The 12,306-nt window shown below is 44.1% G+C and overlaps 2 protein-coding genes across 2 annotated transcripts in view; one reads left to right on the forward strand and one right to left on the reverse strand.

Moving 5' to 3' along the window:
- Positions 1-4,514, reverse strand: part of Ash2l (ASH2 like, histone lysine methyltransferase complex subunit) — a 33,019-nt gene extending 28,505 nt beyond the window's left edge. Inside the window, exon 1 of the mRNA XM_029480806.1 lies at positions 4,447-4,514. The gene's annotated coding sequence lies outside the window, so the exon portion shown is untranslated. The remainder of the gene's footprint in view (positions 1-4,446) is intronic.
- A 1,971-nt stretch (positions 4,515-6,485) lies between these two features.
- Kcnu1 (potassium calcium-activated channel subfamily U member 1) overlaps positions 6,486-12,306 on the forward strand; it is an 88,868-nt gene continuing 83,047 nt past the window's right edge. Inside the window, exons 1-2 of the mRNA XM_021170242.1 lie at positions 6,486-6,685; positions 8,650-8,769. Coding sequence (XP_021025901.1) covers positions 6,491-6,685; positions 8,650-8,769 — 315 coding nt within the window. The 5' untranslated portion in view covers positions 6,486-6,490. The remainder of the gene's footprint in view (positions 6,686-8,649; positions 8,770-12,306) is intronic.

The following is a 12,306-nucleotide window of genomic DNA, read 5'->3' on the forward strand; positions in this document are numbered from 1 at the left end:
CCTGCCTCTGCCTCCCGAGTGCTGGGATTAAAGGCATGTGCCAGCACGCCAGGCTCGCTTGTGTCATCTTAAAAGCTGGTTTGCTTTTTAAGTCTTAAAGGGGAGCACACCTGCACACGTGACCCACACCCATCTGACAAAGAGTCTGTCTTTAGTAGGTAGTCACAAGACTATCTGCCGCTTTTCATTTTTATCAGCTCTTCAAGCACAACCAGAGAACTTCCTTAGTAGACGTAGAATATAATATTGCTGAGAAATTATCCACCTCCCAGTCTCCAAAAGTTGGGTTGCCTCCGTGACAAAGTAACTCAATAACTTCAGGAACCGTTATCAAATTTGAAACTAGCAGCATGGCTAATTACACTTTAAATAGCACTCGACGGCAACAGGTATACATGCACTCATGCGTGCACACAGACACACACACACACAACTGTGGCACACATCCATGAATGTAGAGTATTACCCACTTGACAGTTTGCAGTGAGAAAAGTGAAATATGGAATAGAGGAGTGTAAACAACTGGAGTCTACGTAGATTCATACTTCATTCATAGTTCTAAGGATCTGTAATTTACACATCCAATCACCAAATAATGATTAACTTGATTGCCAGGTGCAGTGTTAAGATACTGGGTGCTTAGTGCCGAGTAAACCAAGCAGGATACAATGTGTTTGTAGAGCACACAGACTTAGAGGAGAACACAAAACAAGCAACTATCATATTTGAAAGTACCATGGAGTGGGACAGAGAGAGGTCCTGAGGTGGAAGCAGGAGGTTCAGAAAGTGAAAGCCAGCCTGGGCTACGAGGCCTGTCTCAAAGAAAACACCACTATCAATCTTCCACCAAGCGAACAAGTGAAAAACCCACAGAGAAGGGTCAGGATGCCATAAAAGACCATCGGACCAGCTTCTGGGATTTGGCTTCCGTAGGGTGGTCAGGAGGAGGCGCCCAGACCTGAGGAGGTGGAGACGTGAAAGATGACAGGTCCTAGAACCATGCACTCGTCAGAGAGAACAGAGACAGCACACCACAGAGGCCTGCAGAATGGAGGACTTCCTATGTTCCCACTGAGAGGAGGCCATGTGGCAGGAACACACAAAGGTGGCACACAGGTGACCAATGATCTCAATTTGCCCAGGACTGAGCAGTTGCTCAACTTTATATTGAGCAAGGGGCAAATTTTGTTTTGAGACAGGGCCTTACTGTAGAGCTTCCTTCGTAGAGTATGTTGGCTTTGAACTCACGGCCTCTGCAATGGAACGTCACTAGGAGCTGGTTTAATACTATGTCCATTTAGCAGACTAAAAGTAGGAAGTTCTCTCCAGTGGCAGATGACGTGTCTAGTCACAGGTTCTTGTCCTGACGTCAACCGTACCAGGACTGGGTCTCATCTTGCAGAAGAGGAATCAATGGGAAAAGTGACTGGTTTCCCCAGGATGCTCATGCCACTACGGTACTACTGAGCATGTCTCGCCAGGCTAGTCATTCCTGTAGCTCAGGGTTCACGGCTGCATATGACTCAGGGTCACTTTTCTCTTTGAGAGCTTACATTATACATTGCAGCAGCAGGCAAGCCAGCAAGGAGAAACAAAATTTCTAAGTCAGCACCAGCTTCATAGCCCCATGGTCTCTGACGTAAACAGTATCTGCAGCAAAAGTGTCCTGCCATCAAGTTCTGGAGAGTAGCCAGTAATATTGGCAATAGCTCCTCCCTCCCTTCTTTATCTAGACAGGGTCTTACTGTGTAGCTCTGGTTGGCCTCGAACCCATTCTGTAGACCAAGTTGGCTTGGAATCCAGAGAGATATGCCTGCACCTGCCTCCCAAGGGCTGGGATAAAAAGTGTGCCCCACTTCCAGCGCACACTTGGAAGTCAGAGGATACCTTTGGAAAGCAGTTCTCTCCTGTGGGTCCGCTTGGTGGCAAGTACCCCAGACTCTAAGCCTCCTCACCAGCCCCATGTGACAGTATGTACTGGTGAGCAGAATATCAAGGAGAAAAATGGCTTAGTTATCTGAAAGAAAATGGAAAATGATGCCCAGACGACATACGGTTGAAAATATTAAATGGTGAAAGTCAAGGAAGTGGAAAAAATGGCAATTACTATAATTATGACAACGTAAGCAGACACAGTCTGAATAAATGATGTCTGACCTTATTTTCCAAATAGCTACAAGCCTCCCTACATATGTGTATGTTCACATGTGGACACATGCTTGATCCCAGAATCAAATGTGTGCGTGTGTGCACGTGCGTGTGATAAGCACAGACTTCGAGAGTGTGAGTGTGTGTGTGTGAGAGAGAGAGAGAGAGAGAGAGAGAGAGAGAGAAGCACAGGCTTCGAAGGCCATAGGAACTGAATGCCTTGGAGCTGGAGTTGTAGGTGGTTGCATGAGCCACCTGATGTGGGTGCTGGGAACCAAACGTAGGTCCAGAGCCAAACGTAGGTCCAGAGTCATTCCTCCAGCTCTGTAAACGACTCTTCATTACCTCTCCTCCCCTCTTTTCTTTCTCCATTTTGAAAGGGGCTGCAATACTTACCGGCATCTTTTCTATTAGTGGCCCCTTTAGCTCAGAGACCCCATCTTATATCGTCTCCATCTTGTACACAGGCTGCTTTTTTTTTTTTTTTTTTTTTTTTTTTATTTATTTATTTATGTAAGTACACTGTAGCTGTCTTCAGACCCACCAGAAGAGGGCATCAGATCTCATTATGGATGGTTGTGAGCCACCATGGATGGTTGTGAGCCACCGTGTAGTTGCTGGGATTTGAACTTCAGACCTTTGGAAGAGCAGTCGGGTGCTCTTACCCACTGAGCCATCTCACCAGCCCGGCTGAATTCTTAAGAATCAGCTAAATTCGCAGAAATGGCTTTTGTCTCCAGGTGCCCCGTATGAACTTAGACCACAATATCTCATCCTGTGCTTTCTTGCTTAGCACCCAGGCAGGACTGAAAACCAGTAACTGCTAAAGAGGCTCTGACTGACTGGTCTCGATCCAGGCCAAGTTATCAGGGAAGCCATATGAGGGTATTTAAATCAGGTGGCAACAGATTTAAGATGCCAGGTGTGAAAGAGAGTTCGAAACATACAATATCGGATTGGTTGCCCTACCCGTCCTAGTCTGTGGGGTTTTTTATTTTGGTTTGTTTTGGTTTTTTTGTGGGGGTTTTTGTTTTTTGTTTTTCTTTAAAAAGTTGTTCTGTCTTCAGCTGGGGAGCCCTGGGGTTGAATTAGGGGAAAGGTGGAAGAAGCTGAGGAGGAGGAGGACAACCCTATAGGAAGACCAGCAGTCTCAACTAGCCTGGACCCCAGAAACGGACACTGAGCCACCAACCAGACAGCATACACCAGCTGATGAGGCCCCTGACACATATACAGCTGAGGACTGACTGGTCTGGCCTCAGTGAGAGAAGGCTCACCTAACCCTCGAGAGACTTAAGGCCCCAGGGAGTGGGAAGGTCTGGTGGGTTGGGGACATCCTCTGGGGGAGGGGGCGCGGACTGGAGGGGGTTAGCCGCTGGACTGTAAGGGGAGAGTAAAGAATTAAAAAAAAAAATAGTTGCTTTGTCTTGTCCCCCACTGACATGGTTTCAATCCTGAACCCAGCTCCCTGATATATCAGCTATCACCTTTTTATATATCAGCTATCAGCTTTTTATATATCAGCTATCACCTTTTTGAAAAAAGAAACTTTTGTGGTTGGCTGGATCTTGGTTTTCATGGTGTATTACTACCAATCTCGGACTGTAACATTTTCTTTTTTTAAATAAATTACATTTTAAATGAACTAATTGTGTGAGAGAGAGAGAGAGAAAGAGAGAGAGCGCCATGTTGCAAATGGGGAGGCCCGAGAACAGAGAGAGAGAGAGAGAGAGAGAGAGAGAGAGAGAGAGAGAAGAGAGAGAGTCATGTTGCAAATGTGGAGGCCCGAGAACAATGTTTAGGAACTGGCTCTTCAGTACTAAACCCAGGTCCTCGGGTTTGCTGGCAGGCCCTTGACCTGCTGAATCATTTCATTTCATGGGACTTCATCTTAATTCCTTTCTTAAAATTATCACATTTATTTCTTATGCATTTGCATGCATGTGCAAATGCGTATGTGCGTGCTGGGGGCTTGGGGGGGAGGGCGCAAGCATGGCGGTCAGAAGACAATTCGCAGCCCTTGATATCTTCCCACTGTATGGATCTAGGGGTTGAATTCAAGTGTTTGACCTTGGCATCAAGCCCTCTTACCGGCTCTCTTTTAATTTTCTCTACTCTCTTTTCTCTTTTGTAAAAGTACAGGGCTTTTCTACGCCGGCTCTTGTTCCCAAATGATAGAGACCTTTCCATTTTTCAATAAGGTTCTTGCACTATAGGCGGGCAGATTCTGATCTATTCTAACCTGACTATGCTGGCCTGGCCTACTTCCCAGTCACTTCCCAGCCACTGTGGCGTTACCTGCCATCTTGGTCTCATCCTGACCTCCTCCTTCATCCGTGTCTCAATGGCGACTCCTTGGCGACTTTCTCCAGTAACCTCCCTTCTTCCTTCTTTCCACCCAAACCCGCCTCACTGGAATGGGAAGTCCCGCCTCCCCCTCTCCTGCCAGCTATTGGCTGACCAGCTATGTATTAACCAATCAGAAGTGACGAAAAACAACTTTTGCATATCATTGAGACCGGAGACAGTTGACCTGCAACTGTCTCAGTAATCAGAATCTGAATACACAGTGCACAAAAGAAAAAAAGAAAAAAAGATCCCTCTTCCCCAACCTCTCTTGTCCTCTCCTCCCCTCTCCCTTCTCCCCTCACCTGCCTCCCCTCTCCCTTCCCCTCCCCTCCTCTCCTCTCTTTTCATCTCTGCCCCCTGCTTCCTTTTTAGAAACAGGGTCTCACTATGTATCTCAAGCTGGCTTCAAATTTATGATCCTCTAACCTCAGTATCTAGAATTCTGGACCACACAGTGCACCACACTTAGCATAACATCTTTTCTTATATTTAGTTTTAAATATGCTCTTTAAAACATGGAATGCTGCCAGGAGGTGGGGGTGCACGCCTTTAATCCCAGCACTTGGGAGGCAGAGGCAGGCGGATTTCTGAGTTCCAGGCCAGCCTGGTCTACAAAGTGAGTTCCAGGACAGCCAGGGCTATACAGAGAAACCCTGTCTCGGGAAAAGAAAAAAAGAGAGAGAGAAAATCATTGCGTTTGACATTTACTGACTATAAAGTGAAGGAGACTCTTTAGACCTTGCTTGGTGACAGGTGCTCAGAGCTCCTCCCACTTATAAGGACAATGCTGCCCAGAGCCCACTGGAGGGTTGTAGTAGAAGTGACAGAAAAGCTTGGGCAACAGACAGAACTGCAATAGCAGTCCAGGAAATGACTTCTCTGTCTCCAGGAAATAGTGTGTTACACAAAGCGGTCAGGCTGGGCTCCTGGGGAGCACGTGTGTTCCTGACGTCTGATCCTCTAGGACAAGGGTGAGACAGGCTCGCCACCCTAGACAAAAATTCTACCTCAAACAAATGATAAGGTCTGACATTTCTTACAGCTTTGAAAGAGAGACTTAGAGGGGAGTTGTCGCTTTCTGATCCGTGTTTGTTGAACCAGAGGTTTTACTGACTGGGCAGAGATAAGGAATAGATGAGGGGCCAGTTGGATGGTATCAAGTGACCAATCACATTACATTACAGTAGAAGTGCTTATATAACACCCATACTCTACCATGAGCCATTCTCACTTAAAAGATAAACAAAAATATATCTCCCAAAATATATATAGTTTAAAAACATAAGTGATTCTTTGAAATGTATATATTTTCAGTGCTCTTAACTATACATATTTAAGTTGTCAATTATCATCCAATCACACCTACCATTTCATAGTCACCATGTGTATAGGTGTGTGCAAGTGACAACATATGTGTCCAGAACACCCAGGTTCTACTCCTTCATTGTTTCAGTACAATTTTACAAATATATTTCAATATTACTAACCAGTCTTCATGCAGTACCTTAGATATTTAGATGAATTTACTCTGTTTATCCACAATTTTTCAAAAGAATAAACAAAAATCCAAATCATTAAGGATTTCTTTTTTTTTTTTTTTCTGAAATTCTCAAGAGCATATACTATTATCTCTGAGATTGCTGCACTCGTGTCACCAAAAAGAAAGTTTGAAGTTGCTTGACTAAACAAGCCAAAAGGCAGCCAGTGGCTAGTCAATGCCCCAGAGAGTAGAACTCCTCAAGGTCTCACATGAAGCAATGAGGGCGTTCAGAATATTTATCTACTGACCACCTCTGGTGGTCCCTCGCATTCTCTGTCAGTTGACTGCAGTCAATAAGTTTTCCCCGAGTGGTTAAGGGACTCTTGATCCCTGAGCCTCTCATTGGCTTTCCCATCAGATCCTGAGGTGATGTAACACAAGGAAGTGTGCCTCCTGGGACTGTTGCCGGGTGACCATGACGTCATAGATTAGCCCAACAGTGTCTGTCTCAAGATGTCTCAAACATTGCTAGACAGTTTAAATCAGAAGGAGTTGACGGAAACGTCATGTACAATCGAAATCCAGGCAGCGTTCATTCTTTCCTCCTTGGCAACTTTCTTCGGGGGACTCATCATCTTATTCCTTTTCAGAATAGCCTTGAAAAGCTCAAGAAGTTGGAAATACGTCAAGGGGCCAAGAGGAGTCTTGGTCAGTTTCCTTGTCTGGGACACCCGTGTGTGAAGATTGGCAAAGCTTGTTGACCATGTATGAGGATGGATGTACCAGAGTCTCTGTTCTGAAAAAAGAACAAAACAAAACAAAAACAAAACCTTCCATGTACATTGACTACAAACCTGCTTCAAATCTTAAAAAGACAGTTAAGGTCAAGTGTGGTACTTTATGGATTAATCCCAGCACTTGAGGCAGGAGGATTAATGTGAGTTTCAGGCCATCCTAGGCTACATGGATTGAGGAGATACTATACAGAGAGAGAGAGAGAGAGAGAGAGAGAGAGAGAGAGAGAGAGAGAGAGAATGTATATGTAGTGTATAAATAATCTACTATAAATAAATTACATATATAATTTACATATGTGTGTATGTGTGTGTATGTGTGTTCTTAGAGAAGACCATAATAGTCTACGTAGCGTGTTCCAGGACAGCCAGAGCTACAAAAGAGAGATTATCGCCAATGTGAGCTTGTGATCAGCCTGGGCTACAAAAGATTCTGCTTCAGAAGGAAAGGGTTTTGTTAACTACTATAAGGGAGCCACAAAGGCACAAGACATCAACTCAGCCTTGCCTTTGAATATACTTTCCACACAATTCATGTGTGTCCTATGTATACACTGCTCTTATGAGTTACCAACATCAGCCACACACATGTGGTAGGTATTTCCTGTCGTGTAACTAGTTCTGCAAAGGTTGATGTTGATCGCTGGCAAATGATAATGGGGACAGATGATGTTTTATGAGGATGACATATTAAAAGTCTGAAACAATGTCTCTCCAATTCCACACAATTGTTCTATTTTTTGTTGTTTGTTCCTTTGTTTAGAGACAGGATTTCTCTGTGTAGCCCTGGATGGCCTGGAACTCGATATGTAGACCAGGCTGGCCTCTTAACTGTGTAGACCAGACTGGCCTCTTAACTCATTTGCCATTTGCTTTTGCCTCCTGATTGCTGGGATTAAAAGTATATGCCACCACAATTGGCTCAGTGGAAGAATGTTATTAAGCCCTCTATAGTTCATTTCAATTTTTTACTTCTTAGACTTTGTTTCCTCCTGGAATAGATCATAATAGTTTTTTTTGTTTGTTTGTTTTGTAATAGAATACTTTTTGCTTGTGTTTCATAATTAATATGTGGATTTTGCTTAAATATGTCTTAAATGTTAAAGTGGCATAAAGCAAGTAGTCTGAAATAAGAGCAAAAGGTTAATGTTATTAGCAAATCGGTCTTTATATTCCTGTATTTGAGACTACCTAGTATTGAAGTTTATAGACTTTACTGATAAGCCAGTTTACTCTGTAACTGTTCTACTTTAAAGACTTTAAGCAGGGTTGGAGGCAAGGCTCAGTGGTTAAGAGTACTGGCAGCCCTTCCAGAGGTCCTGGGTTCAATTGCCAGGACCCACGTGATGATTCACAGCCATCTGCACTTCCAGTTCCAAGGGATGCCCTCTCTTGGCTTCCCTAGGCACCGGGCATGTACATGATACACAGACATACATTCAGGCCAAATGCACATTTATTTATATAAATTAAAAATAAATAAAACTTTAAAAACAAGACTTTAAATCATAAAACTATTGGTGAAAGAATTCTGAAATTATGGGTTAAAGGATATGATGGACATTCTCTCTCTCTCTGTGCACACATGTGTGCACATGGATGTGTGTGCACGTGTGTGTATGTGTGTGTGCTCAATGTGTTTGTGTAGAGTTTGTAGCATTTAGAAATCTCTTTAGTTGACTGCTTCATATTCATAGTATTAATTTCCTGGGTTGAGCGAGATAGGATTTCTGATTAATAGCATGATAAGCACCTCCCTCACCCTGAAGCTCCTCCCTCAAACTGAAGCTCCTCCCTCAACCTGAAGCACCTCCCTCAACCCGAAGCCAACTAGTTTCTCATGAGCTCACTCTGCCCATTCTCTTTTCCCCCTCACAGGAACTATTCTCATCACGTAGAATCGAGGCTAATCCTTTGAGGAAACTTTACTTTCATGGAGTATTTCGTGAGCGCATCGAAATGCTGCTTTCTGCACAGACCGTCGTGGGGCAAGTGTTGGTGAGTACACTTTCACCGTTCTGGTGCTGATGGACCATAGCCAGGAATGTGATCTTAGTCCTCTCCGTATTAACCACACCAGCAGGCATCTTCTCTTCCGTGGTGGTCTTAGCTACATCAAGCCCTGCATGTAGGACTCCCTCGTCATCATTCTGCTTCGCTTTTCTCTAAGTGAGCAACATTATTAGAGTTTATACATACTGCTGGCTTCTCTGCTGGAATGAACGCTTCATTAGTACAGAGTTGTGTACATTTTGTGCTTTGCAGATAGATGAACGCCTGGACATAAGTACTAGAAAAACATCTATTGTAACCTTCAATTTTCCCATAGAGAAGAGGGGCTTAGAGTAAGTGGCTAATTTTTCTTGTTTTCTAAAAACGGTTGTAGTCCAAGGGTGACTGTTAGTAGAAGATATGAGAAATATGTCATTCCCTCTAGTACACAATCAACTTTTACGACCATTTATTGGATTTTGAAAGAATATGTGTTGTTTGATACCCATGCAATACTTATTGGGTTATATGTATTTTTTCTTAAATTTTGTATTGGTTCTTTGTGGATCATGTACCCCACAAAGAATCTCATTCATCTCCCCCTCCCCTCATATCCACCCCATCCTTGCAATCTTCCTCACAACAAAGAAAAAAAAATCTTGTTGTGGAAGCTGTGGTGTGTGTGTCTCAGTGTGTCCTTGTGCCCACTCTTCTTTGGCTGCAAATGTTCATTGCAATGACTTTTAGTCTGGTACGAGGCCTCTGGCTTCTGCTACACTCTCAATACTGGATCCTCACGGAGACTCCTCTCAGAGATCCAGATGTTGCCCCAAGTCATGGGATCTGTAGGACCGGTCCCTTCATGCACTCCAGCAGTTCATTGATGGGGTAGATGTTGGGGTGAGCTGATTCAAAGCCCTGGATCTGGGCCTGAGAGGTCAGCCCGCCAACTCTCACGATCTTGGGGCTGGCTCACCAGCATCATCTCCAATGCCAAGGCCAACTCTGTCCTGCTGCCCAGGTGAGGGGCAGGGCCCTGCTATTTCCAGTATTGCAGCTGGTGAGGGACATGGCCAATACTCCCGATCTCTTGCTCCTGGGCCAGCTCTCCTGCCTGACATAGGTAGCAAGGGCATTATGTATTTTCAATGTCCTTAATTGTTTGCTGAACAACTAAAAAGGACATGTCAAAACCTACATTTATGGGTTTGGGTTTGTTTGTTTTTTGTGGTTTTTTGTTTTGTTTTGTTTGTTTGTTTTTTGTTTTATTGAATGTCTTGCAGTTCCAATAGAATTTGAATGGAATATTCTTTGTTTTTGTTGTTGTTGTTGTTGTTTGTTTTGTTTTTTTGATTTTTCGATACAGGGTTTTTCTGTATAGCCCTGGCTGTCCTGGAACTCACTCTGTAGACCAGGCTGGCTTCGAACTCAGAAATCCGCCTGCCTCTGCCTCCCAAGTGTTGGGATTAAAGGCGTGTATGCCACCACTGCCCGGCTGCACATCATTTTTAATTTTCCAGGATTTTTCAATGGATGCTGGTGGGCCAAGTCGGCATAGAGGAGGGCCACAGGCCAATCTTGGTCAATCATAGCATCTAAGTGGCAGCCATCTCTTGTCCCTTGGTGTCCATACTCTTCTCAACTGTCTTCAGTGCCACAGTCTGTGTGAACTGATCCTTTCTAGTCTCTTTTGGGTTAAGCCTGGTCTGTCAGGTCAGTGCTCTCAGCCTTTGAGGGATACAGGGCAGAGCAGAGTTGGGGAGTCATCTTGGGCCGGAAAATGTCAGCTGGGAACAGATCATAGACAGGCTAGGGTGCTTTCTGTTCCAACCTTGAGGAGGGTAGTCAGGCTTGGGATTCGCTCTCCAAATTCAACCTACTGTGTGCTGAATTTTTCTTTTTTAAAGATTTATTTATTTTATATATGTGAGTACACTGTTGCTGTAGCTGTCTTCAGACACACCAGAAGAGGGCATCAGATCTCATTTCAGATGGTTGTGAACCACCATGTGGTTGCTGGGAATTGAACTCAGGACCTCTGGAAGAGCAGTCAGTGTTTTTAACCACTGAGCCATCTCTCCAGCCCATGTGTACTGACTTTTTTGTTGTTTTTGTTTTTTGGGGTTTTTTTTGAGACAGGGTTTCTCTGTATAGCCCTGGCTAGCCTGGAATTCACTCTGTAGACCAGGCTGGCCTCGAACTCAGAAATCTGCCTGCCTCTGCCTCCCAAGTGCTGGGATTAAAGGCGTGTGCCACCACGCCCGGCTATAAACTGATTTTTATAAATTGGATTTCATATGACAGCAAAGGAGATTTATAAGGCCCTCTTGAGGTATTATAGAGAATTCTATAATATGTGTAAACCACTCAGGGCATATTAAGCAATGAAAATGAGCTGATCCTTGCATGTGCAGGTCCTGGGGTGTTTAAGAAACATAGCTATTTTTTATGTATAATTAAATGTGTGTTTACAATGCATTAAAGCACATTGACCCCCACTACCCTCTTTTATCCTCCGACTCCTGCTGACCCCATACTTTTCCCCAACCACTCCCTTCCTACTTCCCTGTCATTTCTGTGTGCTGGCAGCCACAGCTGCTGTGTGCTCCTGATCCCATTAGATAAAACATAGATTAAAAAATATACATGAGGCAAGATCTTTGCTGTGTATCCCTGGCTGCCCTAAAACTGTGTGTAGAGCTGGCTAGATTTGAACTCACTGAGATCTACCCCTTTCTACTTCCCAAGTGCTGGAATTTAAATTGTGTGCTACCAAGCTCTTCTTAAATGATTATCTCTGTGCCTGTGTGTGTGTCAGATGAGTGGAGAGTCCACAGACTGCAGAAGAGGTCATTGGGTCGCCTAGAACGGGAGTTTCGTGTAGCTGCCTGATAGGGGTGCTGGGAATTGAATTTGGGTCCTGTAGAAAAACAGTAAATACTCTTAAATACCAAGCCGTTTCTCTATTCTGTGAGACGGGTTTTGTCTTTGTTCACTGATGAACTGAATAGCGTGTTGGTGGTAAGAAGATCTAGAGATACATTTACTGAATTCAAAGAGAACTTGTTGAAATCCCCGAACATCAATGAAACAATCCCCGAGGCTGTTGATTCTGAGTGTTGGTTTTGAGCCAGATATAAGAAGAGTCTGGGAGATGGATTGTGCGATCAGATTGATGTGTTTCAATGGTTGCATGAACTTAAAATAAAAAATACAAAACAAGACATTTTTCCAGTTCTTTTTTTAAACTGAGAATTTTTTTTCATACAATATATTCTGATCAGTTTCTTCTCCCTTAAATCCTTCCTACCTGTCTTAGTCAGGGTTTCTACTCCTGCACAAACCAAGAAGCAAGTTGGGGAGGAAAGGGTTTATTCAGCTTACAGTTCCACATTGCTGTTCATCACCAAAGGAAGTCAGGACTGGAACTCAAGCAGGTCAGGAAGCAGGAGCTGGTGCAGAGGCCATGGAGGGATGTTCATTACTGGCTTGCTTCCCCTGGCTTGCTCAGGCTGCTCTCTTATAGAACCGAGACTACCAGCC

The sequence above is a fragment of the Mus caroli genome, chromosome 8 (assembly GCF_900094665.2).
Source record: "Mus caroli chromosome 8, CAROLI_EIJ_v1.1, whole genome shotgun sequence".
In the NCBI taxonomy this organism is placed as follows: domain Eukaryota; kingdom Metazoa; phylum Chordata; class Mammalia; order Rodentia; family Muridae; genus Mus; species Mus caroli.